This window comes from Hyperoodon ampullatus (genome assembly GCF_949752795.1).
Source record: "Hyperoodon ampullatus genome assembly, chromosome: 6".
Classification (NCBI taxonomy): Eukaryota; Metazoa; Chordata; class Mammalia; order Artiodactyla; family Ziphiidae; genus Hyperoodon; species Hyperoodon ampullatus.
In genome coordinates this window covers 12881847-12905851 of record NC_136919.1, presented here as the reverse complement: position 1 = coordinate 12905851, position 24005 = coordinate 12881847, and the positions used below count along the sequence as shown (strand labels likewise).

Sequence of the window (24005 nt, the reverse complement as noted above, 5' to 3'; positions counted from 1 at the left end):
CCCCGCCTCTGCAGGAGACCCTCCAACACTAGCAATTAGGTCTGGTTCAGTCTCCTATGGGGTCACTGCTCATTCCCCTGGGTCCCGATGCACACACTGTTTGTGTGTGCCGTCCAAGAGTGGAGTGGAGTCATCCTATGGGATGCAGCAAAAGCAGTTCTAAGAGGGAAGTTTATAGCAATACAATCCTACCTCAAGAAACAAGGAAAATCTCAAATAAACAATCTAACCGTACACCTAAAGGAACTAGAGAAAGAAGAGCAAACAAAACCCAAAGTTAGTAGAAGGAAAGAAATCATAAAGATCAGAGCAGAAATAAATGAAATAGAAACAAAGAAACAATAGGAAAGATCAATAAAACTAAAAGCTGGTTCTTTGAGAAGATAAACAAAATTGATAAACCACTAGCCAGACTCATCAAGAAAAAGAGGGAGAGGACTCAAATCAATAAAATTAGAAATGAAAAAGGAGAAGTTACAACAGACACCGCAGAAATACAAAGCATCCTAAGAGACTACTGCAAGCAACTGTATGCCAATAAAATGGACAACCTGGAAGAAATGGACAAATTCTTAGAAAGGTATAACCTTCCAAGACTGAACCAGGAAGATATAGAAAATATGAACAGGCCAATCACAAGTAATGAAATTGAAACTGTGATTAAAAATCTTCCAACAAACAAAAGTCTAGGACCAGATGGCTTCACAGGTGAATTCTATCAAACATTTAGAGAAGAGCTTACACCAATCCTTCTCAAACTCTTCAAAAAAATTGTGGAGGAAGGAACACTCCCAAACTCATTCTATGAGGCCACCATCACCCTGATACCAAAACCAGACAAAGAAACTACAAAAAAAGAAAATTACAGACCAATATCACTGCTGAATATAGATGCAAAAATTCTCAACAAAATACTAGCAAACAGAATCCAACAGCACATTAAAAGGATCATACACCATGATCAAGTGGGATTTATCCCAGGGATGCAAGGATTCTTCAGTATACACAAATCAATCAATGTGATACACCATATTAACAAATTGAAGAATAAAACTCATATGATCATCTCAATAGATGCAGAAATAGCTTTTGACAAAATTCAACACCCGTTTATGATAAAAACTCTCCAGAAAGTGGGCACAGAGAGAACCTATCTAACATAATAAAGGCCATATACGACAAACCCATAGCAAACATCATTCTCAATGGTGAAAAACTGAAAGCATTTCCTCTAAGATCAGGAACAAGGCAAGGATGTCCACTCTCACCACTATTATTCAACATAGTTTTGGAAGTCCTAGCCATAGCAATCAGAGAAGAAAAAGAAATAAAAGGAATACAAATTGGAAAAGAAGTAAAACTGTCACTGTTTGCAGATGACATGATACTATAGATAGAGAATCCTAAAGATGCCACCAGAAAACTACTAGAGCTAATCAATGAATCTGGTGAAGTTGCAGGATACAAAATTAATGCACAGAAATCTCTTGCATTCCTATACACTAATGATGAAAAATCTGAAAGAGAAATTAAGGAAACACTCGCATTTACCATTGCAACAAGAAGAATAAAATACCTAGGAATAAACCTACCTAGGGAGACCAAAGACCTGTATGCAGAAAACTATAAGACACTGATGAAAGAAATTAAAGATGATACCAACAGAAGGAGAGATATACCATGTTCTTGGATTGGAAGAATCAATATTGTGAAAATGACTATACTACCCAAAGCAATCTACAGATTCAATGCAATCCCTATCAAGCTACAGATGGCATTTTTTATGGAACTAGAACAAAAAATCTTAAAATTTGTATGGAGACACAAAAGACCCTGAATAGCCAAAGCAGTCTTGAGGGAAAAAGAAACGAAGCTGGAGGAATCGGACTCCCTGACTTCAGACTATACTACAAAGCTATAGTAATCAAGACAATATGGTACTGGCACAAAAACGGAAACATAGATCAATGTAACAAGACAGAAAGCCCAGAGACACACCCATGCACCTATGGTCAACTAATCTATGACAAAGGAGGCAAGGATATACAATGGAGAAAAGACAGCCTCTTCAATAAGTGGTGCTGGGAAAACTGGACAGCTACCTGTAAAAGGATGAAATTAGAACACTCCCTAACACCATACACAAAAATAAACTCAAAACGGATTAGAGACCTAAATGTAAGACCGGACACTATAAAACTCTTACAGGAAAACATAGGAAGAACACTCTTTGACATAAATCACAACAAGATCTTTTTTGATCCACCTCCTAGAGTAATGGAAATAAAAACAAAAATAGGGCTTCCCTGGTGGCGCAGTGGTTGGGAGTCCTCCTGCCGATGCAGGGGACATGGGTTCGTGCCCCGGTCTGGGAGGATCCCACATGCCGCGGAGCGGCTGGGCCCGTGAGCCATGGCTGCTGGGCCTGCACGTCTGGAGCCTGTGCTCTGCAGTGGGAGAGGCCACAGCAGTGAGAGGCCCACGTAATGCAAAAACAAACAAACAAACAAACAAACAAAACAAAAACAAATGAGACCTAATGAAACTTCAAAGCTTTTACACAGCAAAGGAAACCATAAACAAGACGAAAGGACAACCCTCAGAATGGCAGAAAATATTTGCAAACGAATCAACGGACAAAGGATTAATCTCCAAAATATATAAACAGCTCATGCAGCTCAATATTAAAAAAACAAACAACCGAATGCAAAAATGGGCAGAAGTCCTAAATAGACATTTCTCCAAAGAAGACATACAGATGGCCAAGAAGCAGATGAAAAGCTGCTCAACATCACTAATTATTAGAGAAATGCAAATCAAAACTACAATGAGGTATCACCTCACACCAGTTAGAATGGGCATCATCAGAAAATCTACAAACAACAAATGCTGGAGAGGGTGTGGAGAAAAGGGAACCCTCTTGCACTGTTGGTGGGAATGTAAAATGATACAGCCACTATGGAGAACAGTACAGAGGTTTCTTAGAAAACTAAAAATAGAATTAGCATAAGATCCAGCAATCCCACTACTGGGCATATACCCTGAGAAAACCATAAGTCAAAAAGACACATGCACCCCAATTTTCATTGCAGCACTCTTTACAATAGCCAGGTCATGGAAGCAACCTAAATGCCCACTGACAGACGAATGGATAAAGAAGATGTGGTACATATATACAATGGAATATTACTCAGCCATAAAAAGGAACGAAATTTCGTCATTTGTGGAGACGTGGATGGATCTGGAGACTGTCATACAGAGTGAAGTAAGTCAGAAAGAGAAAAACAAATATCGTACATTAACGCATATATGTGGAACCTAGAAAAATGGTACAGATGAACTGGTTTGCAGGGCAGAAGTTGAGACACAGATGTAGAGAACAAACGTATGGACACCAATGGGGGAAAGCGGTGGGGGCGTGGGGGTGGTGGTGTGATGAATTGGGCGATTGGGATTGACATGTATACATTGATGTGTATTAAATAGATGACTAATAAGAACCTGCTGTATAAAAAAATAAAATAAAATTCAAAAAATAAATAAATAAATAAAATTCACAAGGCAGATCAAAAGACTATAATGGCCAAGACAACTTTGAAAAAGGAGTACAAAGTTGGAGGACTTTCACTACATGATTTCAAGACTCCTTATAAAGCTGTAACAACAAAGACAGTGAGGTATTGGCATAAAGATTGACAAATATACCAATAGAATAGAGTAGAGAATTCAGAAATACACCCAACACATGTTTGAGCAACTGTTTTCAACATAAGTGCAAAGGCAATGGGGGGAAAGGTTAGTATTCTCATCAAACACTTCTGAAGCTATTTGATATCTCATGTAAAACAAACAAACAAGAAAAAGTGAATCCATACCTCACATTATATTAAAAAACTAACTCAAAACAAATCATAGACCTAGACTTAAAACTATAAACTTGGAGACGAAAACATAAGAGAACATCTTTGTGAACTTGGGTTAGGTAAAGATTCCTGATACATGACACCAAAAGCATGATCCATATAAGAACAAATCAATTAACCGATCCATCAGAATTTAGAACTTGCTCTTCAAAAGATACTGTTGAAAGGATGAAAAGACAAAGCACAAACTGGGAGAAAATATTTGCAGTTGGTATATCTGATGAATATATGTGTTCAAAATATATAAAGAACTCTCAAAACTCAACAATAAAAATAACTCAATTTTTTAAATGGATGAAAGATGTGAATAGATATTTCATCAAAGAATATATTTGGATGGCAAATAAGCACATAAACAGATGCTCAACACCATTTAAAAAAAATAAATTTATTTATTTATTTTTGGCTGCATTGGGTCTCCGTTACTGTGTGTGGCCTTTCTCTAGTTGCAGCGAGCAGGGGTTACTCTTCGTTGCGGTGCGTGGCCTTCTCATTGTGGTGGCTTCTCTTGTTGCAGAGCACGGGCTCTAGGCATGCTGGCTTCAGTAGCTGTGGCACGCGGGCTTCAGTAGTTGTGGTGCACAGGCTTAGTTGCTCCGCAGCATGGGGGATCTTCCCAGCCCAGGGCTCAAACCTGTGTCCCCTGCACTGGCAGGTGGATTCTTTTTTTTTTTTTTTTTTTTTTGCGGTACGCGGGCCTCTCACTGTTGTGGCCTCTCCCGTTGCGGAGCACAGGCTCCGGACGCGCAGGCTCAGCGTCCATGGCTCACAGGCCTAGCCGCTCCATGGCATGTGGGATCCTCCCAGACCGGGGCACGAACCCGTGTCCCCTGCATCGGCAGGTGGACTCTCAACCACTGCGCCACCAGGGAAGCCCCTGGCAGGCAGATTCTTAACCACTGCGCCACCAGGGAAGCCCAACACCATTAGTAATTAGGAAAATACAAATTAAAGCCAATGAGAAACCACCACACACCTGTCAGAATGGCTAAAATTAAAAAGACTGACTATTACCAAGAGCCGGCAAGGATGTGGAAGAACTAGAATGGTCATAGCTGCTGATGGGAATACAAAATGGCACAACCCACTTTGGAAAACGATTGGTACTTTCTTTAAAATTAAATGGACACCTACTATATGATCCAGACAGTCTATTCCTATGCATTTACTCAAGAGAAATGAAAACATATGTTCACACAAAGACTTATACATGAATGTTCATATTACCTTTATTTGTAACAGCTAAACACTGGAATCAATCCAAATGTCCAGCAGCAATTGAAGGTATAAGCAAACTGTGGTAAATACATTTAATGGAACACTCCTTAGTAATAAGAAGGAATGAATTATTTATGAAACAATACGGATGAATCTCAAAACATGTTGAGTGAAAGAAGCCAGACCCCTCCCACCCCCAACACACGCAGAAAAGTATCTGCTGTATGATTCCGTTTATATAAAATTCTAGAAAGGGCAAACTAATCTTGACTGAAAACACATCCACGGTTGCCTGGCAGTGGAAGGTAGAGGAGAGGAACAAAAGGATTATGAATGGACGTGAGGAAACATTGCGGGTGATGGATATGTCCATTATCTTCATTGTGATGATGGTTTTATGGGTTTATATATATATATCAAAACATAGCACGCTGCAAAGTTCAAATATTTGCAGTTTAACGGTACCTTAGTTAAAGCTGTTTTTTTTTTAAATTTATGAGACACATAGGCTATCTCCATAGTCTCAAAATATCTCCCCACAAGATACTTAATGATTACAAAGGGAAAAGTAGTAACTTTATAGTCGAAAAACCTAGCAGATACTACCTTAGCTAAGTGATCAATATTAACATCACCAGACATCTTGACATCATGTATCTCTCCTGATATGCTGCACTGAGAAGGTCACAGCATCGCTTTTGTGGTATTCTACCGAAAATGTGTAATCTGAATTTAATCATGAGAAAAATCAGACAGAACCAAGTTGAGCGGCCCTCTTAAAGAAATAACCGGTCAGTACTCTTCAAAAGAATCAAGGTCATGAAAAACAAAGACAGACTGAGGAACTGTTACAGCCCAGAGGAGACCAAATAAGGAGAAATAAAAACTGAAGGCAATGAGGGAATATGGGGTGGATGCTGTACCAGAAAAAGGTCATTAGCAGGACAACAGGAAAAATGCAAACAAGGTGTGTAGATTATTTAGTAATACTATATCAATGTTAATTTCCCAGTTTCAGTAATTATACAAGATGTTAATATTAGGAGAAGCTAGATGAAGGGTGTATGACCTGCATATGAATAGTCATGGCAGCTTTATTTATAATATCCTCAAACTGGAAATAACCCAGCTGCCCATCCATTGGTGAATGGATAAATTAAGTTGGGGTATATTCATAATGGAACACTCTTCAGCAATAAAAATACAAACTACTGACACAACAAACATGGATGAAGCTCAAAAACATAATTCTCAAAAAAAAAAGACTCAAGAGAGTACATACTGTATGATTCCATTTATATGAATTTCTTGAACAGGCAGAACTAATCTGTAAGGAGAATGCAGATCAGCAGTTGCCGGGGCTGGAGGTTGTGAGGCATGATGGCAAAAAGGCACAGAGGAGATTTCGGGGATGATAGCAACGCTCTTCTCACTTATCTGATTTTGAAGACACAGCTGGTATCTATCTCATTTAAACTCAGTCTCGCAGAATACTTAAATATAGAGTTGTAGAAACGGGACGGAAAGTTATTCCCCGTAGTGACAGTGGCGTGAGCAAAGCCACGGAAGTGGGAGATTGTGGGGTGAGTAGAGGGACCAGCCGATCATTTATTTTTTTTTTTAATTAACTGTGCGCATAATTTACATACAACAAAATGCACCCATTTCAAGTCGACAATTCGGAGAATTTTAAGAAATGTATACAGACCCGTGTGACCACCATTCCATAGACAGCTTCCTTTTCAAAATTACCACTTCAAGCTGTTTTTGTTTACTGTTTGGATATGGAATGGGTCGTTTGAACATTGATTCTGGAACAAATTTAAAGCAGGACACTTAGAAGGTTTCCCCCTCAGTTTGTCAGACCTACTCACTGGTCTTGAATGAGAACCCAACCTCCCACATTTCATGCCATGAGATGCCAGGGAGACCACACTTCTGGGATTCACCCAAACAGCCCCAGTCCGCATGTGGACTCAACACTCTGCTCCAGGTCTGACTCCCTGGCTCTGCAGACGCCCTGACCCCATGATCTAGCTCCTGACACCATCCTCAGGCCTGTCTCCTGGCGTCAGGACCCACTTCTTCAGTTTACCTGCCTGTCATCCTACCCATCCAACTTGCAAGCTGCCTTGATCGTGGCAACACCTGCTGTGTCCTGTTAAGACACCCCCTAAAGCAGTCTCAGCTTCCTGGGGACCCCTCGCCCCAGCTCCCAGCACACAGGACCCAGGACCAAGTTGCAACCATCATAGAATTCAAGCATCATGGGGACGAAGTGCCACCTACCTGAGCCACAAAGAGCTGGAACTCGTCAGGCAGAATCCATGAGCGAGGGTAGAAGTTGTACTCCTCAGGAAAGAGATTCTGCATGATTCTTACTGCTCTGCTCAGAGTAATTTTACGCACCGTCTCCGTCATGCCTGGGGAGAAGAGAAGTTGTGAGGTTTTAACAACAGTGGGCCACTAGCTATAAAAACAGCCATAATTGGGGACTTTTCAAACCACCCACCCGACATATTCACTTTTTCAGACAGGATTTTAAAAAAAGGGCTGAGTGGTTCCCCACAGCAGTGATTCATAGTTTGGAAAGACCTAGCAAATTAATGAAAAACTTGAGGGAGTAGATGGATATTTTTTTCTCATAAAAATGAAGCATCAATTTAAAAGGATGAGTTTCCACCTAGTTTATTATTCCACTCTTTGCCAGCCCCCTAGATAACAAATAAAGAGAAGAATTCATATCTTGCACTTAAAACTTAATATCCGCTCTAATTCTGGGCCACCATGCACAACTCTGGGATTCCTTCCATCTCATACCCTGGAGAATATTAACTAGTGGACTCTGGTTACATTATGAGAAGCTTAATTAAGTTGCTTTGTTTTAATCTTTCATGAGTATTAAAGGTATAAAACAGAAAAATACACACCTTTCAGCAGAACATCTGTCTCCTTGAAATAAGGACACGAAGTGGAGAGGTTAGCACGGTGTAATTTATAGTTGAACGGGGAAAAAATGGAATCTGTAGGAGTTCTTCAGTTATGAGTACTGAAACTGACATTGATCATATCTCATTAATTTGCCCAGAGGGGATGGAAATGTCTCACTTATGAAACATTTTAAAAGAATGGTAGTTTTTTTCCTTGTCACATCTTTAGAAATGCTGACAAGAAAAGAAACAGAGTATATATCTTAGCAAATTTTAGGCAAATAGGTAAAAATTATTTCAAATTTTAGCATGTTTATTTCTTGAGGCAAATATCACTGCTCAAAAAAATGGAGACTAAAAATGGCCTTCACCCTGAAAGGGGCTACACAGTTCCATCAATAACTAGAAATTTGCTAGCAAAGTCATTTTTAATAGAAAGTACAAAGTTCCAAGTCAGCTTGGCAGGTCCAAATTACTGCATTGCAAATGGGCAAAGTCAGAATGCATGAGGTTTCTCTTAACTACCTTCAGGAAGCAAAGGGTGAACGTTGAGAATGAAGGCTTTAATAATCTACTTCTTGCTTCCCTCAGCATATTAAAAAGAGCAATAAAAATCTAAAAGATGGCAACTTCAAGATGTCAGTGCCTAGGTTCTTAGTTCTTGTTTAGAAGGAGATAGAGAAGGATTAAATAAGAAATAAAGGAGCTTTAAAGGCACTAATAAACTGTGCTCTAACACGGCTTCTCCAATATTAGAGAAAACTCACTGAGGACACTTTTCCAAACTTCCCAAGAAATCAGTATGAGTCCAGAAAATTAGAGCTATTTCCTTTTATTCCCCCATGAAATTAGAATTTATGAGTTATAAACACTGGAGCTGAACACAAAGTACACGAAATTCCAACTTCTTTGGAAATGTTTTAGTTGTATTTCACATTTTAGTTATGGTATTAAACTAAAAACCTGCTTAACTGAGTGCAACACAGCACCTTACAGCAAATAAGTGATGCCCCCTGGCCAAACAATGTTGTGGTATTGTCCGAGTTTTAATGGCAATGTGACAGGAGGTTTGCTTTCAGAAATCCCTTGGCAGGTCAGAAGGACTCACATAATCACCCATAGGAGTGCTGTGAGTACAGGAGGGTGGTTCGTATGCTCCAGATAAGTTTTGTGAAAACCAATGTCCAGCAAATGGAGTAAGTATTCATTTTAAATCTGCGATGGCACCTTTTGTCATGTGGGTCACCAGCCCCCATGCCGGCTAACAGATCTGTTTCTGAGTTTACATCTGCGTCTGTCTCCAGATAGTTCTCTACAAAAACCAGCCAACTTAAGAAGCATCCCTTCAAGCCAGTGGCTACTTTTCCCACAGGCTGTAGACGGCTCACCCCGAACCCTGCCTCAATGCTTGTCTCTGGAAGGCAGCAGTGTCAACCTCCCTCAATCCACTTTTACTGACACCTTTGTTCCTCTGCCATCTTTAAGCTGCAGGGAAAAGCATCTCTGAGCCCTCACGAGCCCCCAGGTGGTAGCTGCAAGTATGCCTGCCTCTGGCAGGGGCTCAGAGACAGATGTGGGCTCTGTCATCTCTCAGTAAGACGCGGACAAGAGTAGCTGCACCAGAGCATATGCTTCCAGAGTAAATCTGTAAAGAGGGAGGTCACTATCAGGCCATGCTGGCTCCAGACTCTGCCTACCTTCTCCAAGCAGCTGCAGCACGTGACCCCTCCCTGTGACGCCTGCCCGAGGCTCTGGGACCCATTCTGACCTGAGGTAGAAGCTCTAGGTCCAACCATTAGCCCATTAGCTCCCCTTTGGGGAGCTTGGACCCTTTCTTTGCAGTCCAGTTAGATAAGGAGGATTTTAACTACTTCTCTGAGGCTCTGGTGCCTGTCCCCAAAGTTTGGTCACCGGTCCTTGGTTCCTGGTGCCTGAGTGGCTGCCTCAGCGATGCCTTTGCCCTGCAGTCTCTGATGTTCCTTCCCTGTTCCCCCTAAGCCTCCCCTGCAAGGGCTGGGGTCCTCCTGTGACTTGAGCCCACTGGCTGGGCTCCTGCTATACCAACAGGTTCTTTTGAGGCTGACCGTCTACTGCACTTCTCAAGAAGGTCTGTTCCTAGATGTCCCTATTGTGGCCGTTCCCTTATCGGTTGGGAAAAACCCCTAACTCAGGCTGGAGCTTCTCACCCAAGAACTTGCCTCCTGCCACTGCTTCTGGGCCTGGGTTCTTCTGTCTGCCTCACTGGAGTCCCAGGGCCTCGGGTGGTCTTGGGCCATTGGCGTTACAGAGGAGTCTGATCCTCAGGCTTGCCCACACAGGCCTACTTAGCCCAATTTAAGACAAAACGAAACCAATCAAACACACAATCTGAGCTATGTTGGGAGTGCTATTCAATCCAAGTATAATTTATAACAATAATTCTTGGCAAAACCACCAAACAACAAGCAAACGTTGATACTTTCAGATCCTGGATACCGCAGTGGCCTCTTAGCTGTTTCCTCTCTCAGCCTTTCCAGCCCAAACCCCCCCACCTGCACCCCTGCCTCCAATGCATCCCCTCTGGCAGATCTTTCCAAATTGCAGGCTGGGCCACGTCACTCTCTAGCTTAGAAACTTCTCAGTGGCTCCCGGTGAACTTTGGGCCCTGCCTTTCACCTCTCCACTGCCCTATCAAACTTGACCCTTTCTAACTAGTATGGGCCACGTGCCCTTTGCTGAACGAGCAACGTGCAAAGCATTCCATGTCTTTGCACCCCGTCTGCTCCCTTGATTTGCATGGGGGACAGGCCCATCCATCCCTGGAGGCTCAGTTCACATTCAATCCTCTTTTCCAGGATCTCTCGCCCTGCCTGCCCCCCAAGCAAATCTGGGTTAGGTCACGTGCCCTTGTTCCAAATTCTCACAGCATCCCAAGCTTCCTCTGGCATGGCGCTTATTTTGTATTTGACTTCCCTCTTTACGTGCTTTTCTCCTTGTTTTTGTATCCCTAGCCCAGACCAGTGCTTGGCAGATGGCTGTCCCCAGAGATCCCTCCCTGGAGCCCCCTCCTCCTCTGACAAAGTCCCCTCCTCAGGGTGGGCTCTCAGGCACCACCCGCCACGTGTTGCCATACATCTCAGACCCGGAAACTCAGCAAAAAAACTGTTGCTTGCAAAGCTGAGAATTGACGGTTCTAGGCTTTCTTAAGGCAAAGACATATCTAAATCAGATTATTTTTAGTGAAAGCTTAATTCATCAGTTAAGATATAATAACATATCTTGAAGGAAATTGCCCATAGAAAAGTGGCTAAAATCTAACGTGCTGACATGAACAAAATAAATTACTTCCATATGCGTATCCAAAAGTTTTCAGTTTATTCAGCATGTGAAGTGTTTATCCTTGCCTGGCACGTCCACTAGAACTTGCTCTAAGTAATACACAATGCATACAAAATGCATCTTCAGAATAATGGGATATATCACAGACAGAAGATAAGCATGGACACCAACTGGAGCCAAAGGACAGACCATTCTGGAATCACCCCATTGCTAAGGATTGTTGTCTTTCACAGGGCAGAGGGTGTGGCAGCCCTGGCCCACTGCCTACAGGCCTGCTTTGTCATTGGAGCTAATTAATTGCTGTTAGTAAAGTGGAAAATTGGACGTACCTATCACTGGCACATGGAATATGAGATGGGGCAAACGTGCTTCTTTAGAATGAATATTCTCATATCACCTTTAATGAAACTAGTCCTTTGAGTGCATTTTTTTCTGTATTTCTATTTGCATCCCAAATGTAGAGCTATAGCGACTCCTTCCTTCCTACTCTCGGCCATCAGATGAGGCGTGAGCAAATGGGGAACATGTCAGTGAAGCCTCATTTGATAATTCATGTCTTGGGAACTCTGTCCATAAGAGTTGTTATTCTTCCAAATTATGTTCTCTTCCAAATTATGTTCTCCCAATATCCCACTAAGTCCTTTCAGTGGCATCAAACGTCATCTTTTATGAGCAGCAAGACAGAGAAAATAACAGTTATCCCATTAAATTGTGCAAGAACCCTGGCTGCGAGAGTCCTCCTCGTTCTCTGACAAAACACTTTCTCCTCTAAGAACCAATCTGACCTTGGGTGAATTTTCTAGCTCTGTTCCCCAGGAAACCAATAAAGGGAGAAAGTTAGCTGTGTGACTAGACAACAAAGCATATGGTTAAAATGATCCCTTATTGGCATCTTGCATAAATACCTGGTAGGGAGCCACAGCTCCGGGCTTTCCTAAGTGTAGTGAATCTTGTAACTTAGCATGACCCTGGTAGGGAACCTGGAAGCTGTGCTGTGGAGGAGCTATGTGAGCTATTGGCTCCTACAGGGTTTCTAAGTCAAGGTAGACCCACATCCACCAGTGGGGATCTTGTCTCTTTGCACCTGAGCTTTCACTTAAGGAGCCAAAGACTAGCTCTGGAACCCTTGCCATGACACCACTGAGAAGAAATGTCTGACACTGACTCGCTGGCAAGCTGTGTTTCCTGTCCTGTATCCTTGTAAGTAAAGCTGAGCCAAGTGGCCCATGGTGGTCTGTTTGCTTAGTTGAAAAACCTGCTAGTGGACATGGCATAACTTGCCAATATATAACGTATGGATATTGGGTTTTCTGAGAGGTATTTTCTTAAAGATGTGGCATGGAATGCCAAAGGAAAAGAATAAGTTGATCCTCCTCTTAAAAATAAGCATAAATAAAACAACTAGAGAAAACAACTACACTCTGGCTGCAACTACGTGAAAGTGATGCATAACATGGTTAAGGTTTGGGAGAAATTCTAGAAATATTCACCTTGTGGTTTTGTTAAATGAGGGATGGGATTCAGGGTGGTGTGCTTTTTAAAAATTATATATTATTGTATCCTATATGGTTTGTGCCTGTTATGTTAAAGCTTCTGAAAATAAGTGGGACCCTTTTGGCTGGGATCATACCCAGATTAACCAAGTGTCTCCTTCTCCCTACACATGCCCACTTAACTTAACCAGCCTCTTCACTTAGCCATTCAAAATAATGAATAGTAATCATGGCAGAAGAGGGTGGTAGAGACTGAAAGTAAAACGGAAAGGTATATGATGGGGGGGAGGCTGGGAGTGGAGAGAAGGGGCATCTCGGAGTGTTGGCTGTGACACCTATGTGGCACCGAGCCCCCCCCGCCACTTGCAGTCTCACTAGACAATAGTCTCACTAGACAATGCCTTCAGGTTAAAGGCAGAGGCTGTCCGCAGCTCCTGTTCCCAGTATGGAGACTGGTGTGTTTCGATTTTAAAATGGTACCTGCAAATAGGACACTTAAAGGAAATGGAAGCTGCAAACCCCATTTCTGTGATACCGTCCCAGAATTTTAGTACTTCTGTTTTCCGTCTCCTGCAAATTAAATAGAAATTGAAATGATCTATTTTATTTTATTTGTTTGTTTGTTTATTATTTTAGTGCAACATGCAGCTTTTATTAATGTTAGACTAACTCTGTAGGGGGAACGGTTCATTTTATTGCTTTAAGGTCCTGCTTTCTCCTTTCCCTCCAATGGGCATAAAACTAGGGGTGCCTCCAATTCGCCATCAGTAGGTGAGACAGCAGTTACGGAGGGCCTCCGTGTGCCTGGAAGGACTGCAGGAGCCGTGGGAACATCCAGAAGTGTAGGAGGCATGGCCCCTCCCAGGACCTCACGGTCTACCTGGGCAAGCCGCACACGTAGATGTATTCAGAGTCCACCTTCACTGAGTCATTGAAATGTTCCAGAAACTATGGTGAGTGCAAATGGTCTATTTTTTTTTTTTTTTTTGGCCTTTTGAGAATATAGGCCCCTCATGACACTCCCATATTATACCTGAAATCCAAAAGGTGAAAGTCATGTTCTTCCGCCAGTGGAATTAGACCAGAAGAGCCTGTCTTTTTATTTTTTTTTTTTTTTTGCGGTAGCGGGCCTCTCACTGTTGTGGCCTCTCCCGTTGCGGAGCACAGGCTCCGGACACGCAGGCTCAGCGGCCATGGCTCACGGGCCCAGCCGCTCCGCGGCATGTGGGATCTTCCCGGACCAGGGCACGAACCCGTGTCCCCTGCATCGGCAGGCGGACTCTCAACCACTGCGCCACCAGGGAAGCCCAGAGCCTGTCTTTTTACATTTTGGAACCTCCAGTCTTTAAACCCTTGGTGGGTTAAGTCCTGATCACCTTGCCTCCCAAGGTCACGGCACTGAGGCAGCGTGTAGGCAGTCATTCCCAATTAAGAGCCCTCCAGTTTGATGTCAAAACACCGTCATGTTTTTGTCGAAGAGCGTACCCTGAGGCTCAGCCCTGGAAATGTTTTTAAATGCCAACAATAACAGTGGATACCTGGAAACTTGTTCACTAGACCGGAGAATATGTCACTGTCGTGAAATGAAACTCCATGCCAGTAGATGTCACAAGGCAAGCGTCGGCCAAATGGGAACTAGAAGAAAGAGGGGAAATGTGATGAATGACGGGAACAAGAAGCGCAGCTCCGGCACCAAGGGTCTCTCCTGTACAAACTCCCAGCGGCCTGGCCCACATCACATGATTTAATCCTCATAATAAGCATGTGAAGTTGCTGAGCTTCTTTCCCATGTTACAGGGGAAGAAACAGATTAAGACAGGCTAAGGTACTGTCTCAGGGTCACAACCACTAAGAGAAGCAGAGTTCTGATTCTGCGTGGCGGGCACTATACTAGTGACCTTACAGGCACACTTTTGTTAGAATCCTCATAACCATCCTAGAAAGCATGACGTCCATTTCACTGATGAGAAAATTGGGGCTGAGAGGGGTAATGTAACATGCCCAAGGCTGCACAGAGCTGCAAATGGGAAAAGTCAAGAACTGAAATGCAGGGCTGAATTCCAAACCATATTTCTCTTTATCTGAAGACCGCAACATTCAAACCAGTCCCCCCAGAATGAGCTTTCACAATCTCTTTCTATCTCTTTCTCTCTCTTCCTCTGTCTCTTACACACACCACACACACACACACACACACACACACATGGTCCACAAGGGCAGGATATATTCCCCAGTGCCTAAAACGGTTCCTGGCATTCAACAAAGACTTTTTGAATGAATGAATGAACAAACAAACCAGGAATGGTCCTGTGACTCACGATGAGATAACCAGGTTCTTTCTTCCAGGAATATGGAAATCAGAGATGCCCAGCAGCCTCTGCCGGCCCTTGCACTGGAAGTGATCAAAAGCCAGAGCCCCGCAGCTGTGCTTGGCCGTGTGCACAGCCTGACAGAGAAGCAAAGGCAGCCAGTCTGCTGAGAGGAGAAAGGAGCAGGTGCAGAGAGAAAAGCAGAGATGAGGCCATGTGGCCCTGGCAACACAGACTGAGTGGCCTCAGTTCCCAGGGCTTCTAGGTCCTCGGTCCAGACCCTTCTGAGCTCGGCTGTCCCTTCTGTCCTTGGATCCTGTAAGGCAGCCTCATACCCATAGAATGCATCCCCTTTGCACAAGCTATAGGGTTTCAATTACTTGCAACCAGAAAATCCCTCGCTGAGACCAAAGGGCCTGCTCTTTCTACTACATCTTGCTGCCTCTCAACAAGTTCTGCACTTACACAATGTATTTTTTAAATGTGTAACTCAGATGACCCTCCTTAAGGGAAAAGAGTGAGGACACGTTATTTCATATTTAGAAGCTGCTTGTTAAAATTCCAAATGGGGCTTCCCTGGTGGCGCAGTGGTTGAGAGTCCGCCTGCCGATGCTAGGGGACGCGGGTTCGTGCCCCGGTCCGGGAAGATCCCACATGCAGCAGAGCAGCTGGGCCCGTGAGCCATGGCCGCTGAGCCTGCGCATCCGGAGCCTGTGCTCCACAGCGGGAGAGGCCACAACAGTGAGAGGCCCGTGTACCGCAAAAAAAAAAAAAAGTCCAAATGAAGAGAAATGTTAACACATTAAATAAAATCATTCAATTTTCCCATACTAAGACTATAGTTAATCAGAATTTTTATCTGCTCCAAGTTGAGAGGGCTAAGTTCCAGTGAGAGAACACAGCATTACCAATGAAATGGTGGTGACTCAATGCTTTCCAACGATTCCAAATTAAAATGAAGGCAAACAGACTCAAGGCCTTTAAATCATTCACATTATCTCAAAACTGTGCCAAAGTGAGACATATAGTACACACTCTATTAGCATTAACAACTTCCATCTATAATTTATAGCACTTCACTCATTTTCTTTGCATCCAATGGACTGAAGTTATTAATTCAGTAGTCATAAATACAAAGAGATACAACATATGTTATTTTCTTACAGCTATTAAGTGCTAATATAGAGGAGGGAAAAATAACTTAACCAGGGAGGTTCCACTAAAAAGCAGACTATCCAAGCAAAGTTTACTAAGATCCAAGTGGCTTTGCTGCCCACACTGCAGGAGCAACACCTGCTCCATATCAGTGGATTACTGAGGACTCCTTATCACCCTTATGATCGCCTTTCAGTTCTTGGCACTTTCATGATTCCTAAATCAACCTTTCATTCAGAGCCCTTAGCTCATTCAGTTTTGAGAAACTATCTTTTTCTAAATCAATTTTTTCGGTAATTTCTTTGTGCCAGGCACTGTGCTAGGTACCGAGAACACAGAGAAACACAATTTTAAGTAGGTCTCAGGACTTCATAATCCCACGTCTTTTTAAGATCTTTTTAAAAACTGCTTAAACAGCTAACATCATGCTCAATGGTGAAAAACTGAAAGCTTTTCCTCTAATATCAGGAATGAGACAGGGCTACTCACTTTTGCCACTTCTGTGCAACGCAGTATTAGAAGTTCTAGCCAGAGGAATAGGCAAGAAAAAGAAGTAAGAAGCATCCAAATCGGAAAGGAAGAAGTAAAATTATGTTTGCAGATGACATGATCTTATACGTAGAAAATCCTAAAGATCACACACACACACACACACACACACACACACACACACACACACACAAACTGTTAGAAATAATAAATGAATTCAGCAAAATTGCGGGATACAAAATCAATACAAAAAAATTAGTTATTTTTCTATATATTGACCATGAACAGTCCAAAAGGGAAATTAAGAAAACAATTCAATTTACAATAGCATCAAAAAGAATAAAATACTTAGGAATTAACCAAGGAGGCAAAGACTTGTACACTGAAAATTACAAAATGATGCCGAAAGAAATGAAAGACACACATAAATGGAAAGATATCTCATGTTCAAGGATTGGAAGACTTCATATTATTAAGATGTCAACACTACTCAAAGTGATATATAGATTCAACACAATCCCTACCAAAATTCCAGTGACCATTTTTTTTTTTGCAGAAATAGAAAAATCCATCCTAAAATTCATATGGAATATCAAGGGATCCCAAATAGCCAAAACAATCTTGGAAATGTCACACTTCCTGATGCCAAAGCTTATAACAAAGCTACAGTAATCAAAACAGTGCATAAGATAACAATGAGATACCATTACACAGCTTAGAATGGCCAAAATCCAAAACACTAACAACACCAAGCGCTGAAGAGGATGTGGAGCAACAGGAACTCTCATCCGTTGCTGGTGGGAATGCAAAATGGTACAACAACTTTGGAAGACAGTTTGGCAGTTTCTTACAAAACTAAACATACTCTTACCATATGACCCAGCAGTTGTGCTCCTTGGTATTTACTCAAATTAGTTAAAAACTTATGTCCACAAAAAATCCTCCACGCAAATGTTTATAGCAGCTTTATCCATAACTGCTAAGACTTGGAGGCAACCAAGATGTCCTTCAGTAAGTGAATGAATAAATAAACTGTGGAACAGCCAGACAATGGAATTTTATTCAGCACTAAAAAGAAATGATCTATCAAGCCACGAAAAGACATGGAGAAATCTTAAATGCATATTATTAAGTGAAAGAAGCCCATCTGAAAAGGCTACATACCGTATGATTCCAATTATATGACATTCTGGAAAAGGCAAAACTACAGAGACAGTACAAGCATCAGTGGTTGCCAGGGGTTAGGAGAGAGGGAGGAATAAATAGGTAAAGCACAGGCAATTTTTAGGGGAGTGAAACTACTCTATATGATACCATAATGGTAAATACATGTCATTATACATTTGTTTAAACCCATAGAATGTACACCACCAAAAGTGAACACTAACGAACTATGAACTTTGGGTGATAAGAATCTGCAATGTAGGTTCACTGATTTTAACAAATGTACCATTTTAGTGTACCGTGTTTTTGATAGTGCATATATGAGGGTAGTGATTATAAGGGGAAAAAATCTCTGTTCCTTCTGCTCTATTTTGCTGTGAACTTAAAGCATCTCTAAATCATCTCTAAATCAAAAATGATAAAAATAAATTTTAAAAACAGTATGGTACTGACATAAAGACAGACATATAGACCAATGGAATAAGATAGAGAACCCAGAAATAAACTCTCACATATATGGTCAAATGATTTTCAACAAGGATAACAAGACTATTCAATGGGGGAAAGACAGTCTTTTCAACAATTGGTGTTGGGAAAGTTGGACATCCACATACAAAAAGTTGAAGTTGGACCCTTACCTTACACCATATACAAAAATTAACTCAAAGTGGGTCAAAGACCTAATCATAAAAGCTAAAACTATGAAACTCTTAGAAGAAAATATAGGGGATAATTTTTTTTTTTTTTTTTTGCGGTACGCGGGCCTCTCACTGTTGTGGCCTCTCCCGTTGCGGAGCACAGGCTCCGGACGCGCAGGCTCAGCGGCCATGGCTCACGGGCCCAGCCGCTCCGCGGCATGTGGGATCTTCCAGGACAGGGGCAAGAACCTGTGTCCTCTGCATCGGCAGGCAGACTCTCAACCACTGCGCCACCAGGGAAGCCCTAGGGGATAATTTTCATGACATTGGATTTGGCAATGATTTCTTGGATATGACAACAAAAGCATAGACAACAAAAGAAACAAATAAATAAATTGAACTTCATCAGAATTAAAATTTTTGCATCAAAGGACACTGTCAACAGAATAAAAAGGCAACCCAGGGGGCTTCCCTGGTGGCACAGTGGTTGAGAGTCCGCCTGCCGATGCAGGGGACACGGGTTCGTGCCCCGGTCTGGGAAGGTCCCACATGCCGCAGAGCGGCTGGGTCCGTGAGCCATGGCCGCTGAGCCTGCGCGTCCGGAGCCTGTGCTCCGCAACGGGAGAGGCCCGCGAACCACATACACACACACACAAAAAGGCAACCCATGGAATGGGAGAAAACATTTGAAAATCGTAAATCTGATAAGGGATTAATATTCTGAATATATTTTAAAAACTACAACTCAACAAAAACAACCCAGTTAAAAAATGGGCAAAGGATTTAAATAGACATTTCTGCAAAGAAGATATACAGATGGCTAATAAGCACATGAAAAGATGCTCAACATCACTAATTATTAGGAAAATGCAAATCAAAGCCACTTCACGCCCATTAGGAAGACTATTATAAAAACAATAATAAAAAGGAAATAACAAGTGCTGATGAGGATGTAGAGAAGTTGGAGCCCTTGCGCGTTGGTAACGTTAAAAACCACCGTGGAAAACAAAAATTATCACATGATCCAGCAATTCATCTTCTGGGTATATACCCCAAAGAACGGAAATCAGGGATTCAAACAGATGTTGGTACACAAATGTCCACAGCAGCATTGTTCACACTAGCCAAAAAGTAGAAACAGCCCAAGTGTCCACTGATTATCCATCAATAGGTAAACAAAATGTGGAGTATACACACACTGTACTATCACTCAGCCTTAAGAAGGAATGAAGTTTTAACACCCGCTACAACATAGAAGAACCCTGAAGACATTATGCTAAGTCAAGTAAGCCAAACACAGAAGGACAAATGTTGTATGATTCCATTTCTATGAGGTAACTGAAGTAGTCAAATTCACAGAGACAGAAAGTAGAATGGTGGTTTCCAGCAGCTGCAGGGAGGGAAGATGGGGAGTTATTGTTTCATGTGTACAGAGTTGCAGTTTGAGAAGATGAAAATGTTCTGGAGATGGATGGTGGTGATGGTTGCACAGCAACGTGTATTTAACGCCACTGAACTGTACACTTAAAGACGGTTAAGATGGTAAATTTTATGTTGTGTATATTTTACAGTAAAACAACAGTGACGACAAAACTCTGCTTACACCCCACCCCCCAGGCTAAGGGGCCATTCACGGCTCTATTCTGAGCTCTCTGGAGCCTGGAATGCTGCGTGGATTTTCACGGGGCAATTGAAAATTGACAAGGGCTTCTAAGACTCCCCAGTCCCCATTTTTCTCAAGTTCACCACCATCCTCCCAGTTACCTGGGTTCTAAATCTGGGAATCATCTTTCCTTTTCTCTTCTTCAAACCCTTTTGGAAAAAGCACTGGATTTGGGGTCAGAAGACCTGAGAGTTCTAGACTTGTCTCTGTTCACTTACTATCTATGAGAGCTTAAGTAACCAGGACCTCTGTGTCCTTGGTACACTGAGATGAGGAAACCACCGGGTAGTGACAGGGACCAAACAAGATAATGGAAATGAAAGTGCTTTGTATGCGCCACAGAACAATACAAATCTGAGTTCATCATTAAGTATTTTACTCATTAAGTGTGAGGAACCTACTTAGTGGCACAATGTGTCTCAGGTGCCAAAGACACATGGGAACACGTCTGCCTTCATGGAGCGCACAGTCCATGGGCAGAAGAGGTTGAATCAAAGTCACATCAGTGTTATCACTACAAAGCCCAGTGAGGGCTGTGAGATGAGGCCCGGAGAGCAAGGAGAGCCCAGGGGACCGAGCACATCCGGGAAGTCAGAGAAGAGCACCCTGAGTCAGGAGACCACGTGTCCACCAGCCCCGGGGCAGCTCCAGCCGATGTCCCAGTGTCAACATTAATAGTGCCTCTTTTCACTTTCAAATGTATCCCAGTTCGGGCAACAAATTAAATGGTCACTTCATTCCTGGGAAAGGGCTATTAGAGCCGAGGTTGGAAGGAAGACCAGGTACAAGGTGAAGAGGAAGAGTGTTCCAGGCAGAGAGAACAAGCGTGTGAAAGCCCAGAGGCGGGACTTACCGGGGCCCACTGGAAACCCTGCAGGAAGGTCAAGGTGGCTGGAGCACAGCAGACGAGAGGAAAGGAGTGTGGGACGGGGCTGAAGACTGAGGCAGAGGCCGCCCACGCGGGCCTGTACCCCAGTGCCCAGTGGAACGGTAGGTCGGTCCTCAGGGAGGAGGATGACTCGCTGGGCAGACTGCATAACAGGGACCAGAGAGGGAGAGAGCATGAGCCCTAAAAGGCAAGGGGAACAGTGTGAGTGTGGCTGGGAGGTCAAGCAAGATGGGAACTTAGACGTGATGACATGGGGAGCGTCGGAGCCACTTCAGTCCTCAGTGATCACCTTGCTGATCCCTTCAGCACGTCGTACCATGCTTATAATTTGCCTGCACTGTTAAGTATTTCATGTGTAACCCTTATGTCCCTCATAACACTACAGATTTCCAGGATCACAGCAATTGGACATACTGTCTCAGGTCCCCAGTGATGTCTAACCAGGCATCCAGTGGGCTTTAGCCCCAAGGAAAATGAGAAGCATAATCCTGAGAACCCTTCTGATGCCCTCTTCCTCCCCAGTATCCCGCTGGTCAGCAAGTCTTCTGGTTTATCTCCTCATTTATTTTTTTATTTTTTTGCAGTACGCGGGCCTCTCACTGTTGTGGCCTCTCCCATTGTGGAGCACAGGCTCTGGACGCGCAGGCTCAGCGGCCATGGCTCACGGACCCAGCCGCTCCGCGGCATGTGGGATCTTCCCGGACTGGGGCACGAACCCGTGTCCCCTGCATCGGCAGGCGGACTCTCAACCACTGCGCCACCAGGGAAGCCCCTCCTCATTTATTTTAAAGTTTCCTCTCCTTCCTTAATCCCCAATGCCTTAATTCGGGGCCTCCTTTCTCACTGGGATGAGGACCACACCAGCCTCCTCCTCAACCTTCCCCCTCCCCGCCCCCGCAAAGTCTCCCCTTCCTGTCTACTCGACACCCAGAGGGATGTTTTATTAAAGCTCTGACCATGTTACTCTTTCATTCACAACTCTTCCCACATCAAAGCTTCAAGCCTGGTCTCGAAGACACTTCCCAAACTCCCCTCTGCCACCCCGTTTGCTTCAGGTTGGGCCATGGACACCTTGGGCACTTGCACTGTTACTGCCAGACTACTTTTGACATTGAGTGTACAGCACTTTTCTGTTTTGTGGCCTGGGTTTCTGCGTGCCATTCCTTTCGCCTGGGATCTTCTGACTCAGCTGGACCATCCGTGAAGCTGTCTCACCAGCTCCCCCTTCTCCGGGGCCTCCATCACTTACAGCCTTCACAGGTCATTCAGCAGCAGCTCGTCTGTCAGTCTGTCTGCTTTCCCACTCTGTGGACTCTTTGAAAATGAAGACACCTTCCTAAACTTGTATATCTCTAACACCAAGCCAGAGACTTTATTTTTAACCTTTGTGTGGTCAAGAATCACTTTGAGATTTTCTCCAGGAAAACACACATACGCACAAAATTTTCCATGTGATTTTAGGAGAATTCAAAGACTCCCTGAAGCCCCTAGGTGTTCACAGACACCATTGTTAGCAACATCTGCAGCGTGTTTCATGAATGAACACTTGAATAAATGGACCTGTGAGTAGCAGCTACTCAAATACACTTTCATCACCATCATCGTGAAAGTTAGCATTTATGCGATGCTTATTTCCATGTCTATGTTAAACTCTTTATATATATTACCTCATTTAATCTTCACAACAACCTCATGAGAAGGGGTTTCCATTAACCTACTTACAGATGAAGAAACCAAAGTTTGGAGAGATTAAATAACTCTCCCAAGGACACAGAGCTAGTAGGGGCAGAGTCAGGAGGAAATCCATGTCTGTCTGATCCCAAGGCCCAGGCTCTTAACCACTGCACACAACTGGTCTTGAACTGATTGCGACGGTGGTCATTTGTCACTCACGGACTATAGTAACTAACCTACCCTGCACCCCACATGCCACAAAGGAAGTTCCTCCCCCAGTGCATATAGCTGTGTGGACCCAAAATCCTTTTCCCTCTGGCCCAGAAGGACTAAAGAAAAAGAAAAAAAACTTGCAAAATAGCCAAGTTCTAATGAGAACTTGAGCACACGTCCTTTGAGCATATTTGTGCTTGAGGAACAGATATGCTGGTCACTCTTCTAATGGCTCAAAGAGCAAGTTCAAACGCTCCCAAGGGATTTTTGTAAAATGCAATTTCACAGTGAATGCTGATGAAAGCACAATTCACATTTCTATACTTTGGGAACGATTTTCTTCATAAAGCTTCTTCATGAACAGAAAACCTTTCAAGTGATTGGGCATAAAAGTGGCAAATAAGCTTTGATATGGGCAAACATATGTGTAAAGCTTCTTCGGGGGGAAATGACCCAAACTACTGCTTTAAAGTGAGGGGCCCCAAACACTCAGGGGAGTGGGACACAAGGAAGGTGTAGCAGCCAGAGCAACATGCTTGGACTAGGAAGACCCTGGCTCAAGCCCCTGACCCACCACACCCTTCCCAGAGACCTTGACACACTGACCTTGGCCCTCTAAGCCTCAGCAGCTCATCTACAGTGGAGGAAAATGGCCACAATAAAGCCCTCCCTGGGCTGTTATGTAGACTGAGGTAATGCCTGGGAAAGCACTTTGTAGACAGTCAGTTGCTGTTATATGGAATAGTTATTATTTTTAATGTCCAAGGAAATCACGCCAATGAGTAACTTCAATTAAAAAAGATGCCAAGCAAATATCAAGCATCATTAGGACAGCTCTCGAATAAGAACACCAACACCACAGTGGACCTGTACTTGGGAAACCTTCCACGATGCCCTTAAGCAGAGTTAACAGATTTCTCTGCACTTTG

At 43.1% G+C, this 24005-nt stretch overlaps 1 protein-coding gene across 1 annotated transcript in view; it reads right to left on the bottom strand.

Moving 5' to 3' along the window:
* Positions 1-24005, bottom strand: part of TTLL11 (tubulin tyrosine ligase like 11) — a gene marked incomplete at both ends in the record, with an annotated part of 246088 nt that overhangs the window by 182526 nt on the left and 39557 nt on the right. The window contains 2 exons of the mRNA XM_079706935.1: positions 7431-7564; positions 14421-14517. Coding sequence (XP_079563061.1) covers positions 7431-7564; positions 14421-14517 — 231 coding nt within the window. The remainder of the gene's footprint in view (positions 1-7430; positions 7565-14420; positions 14518-24005) is intronic.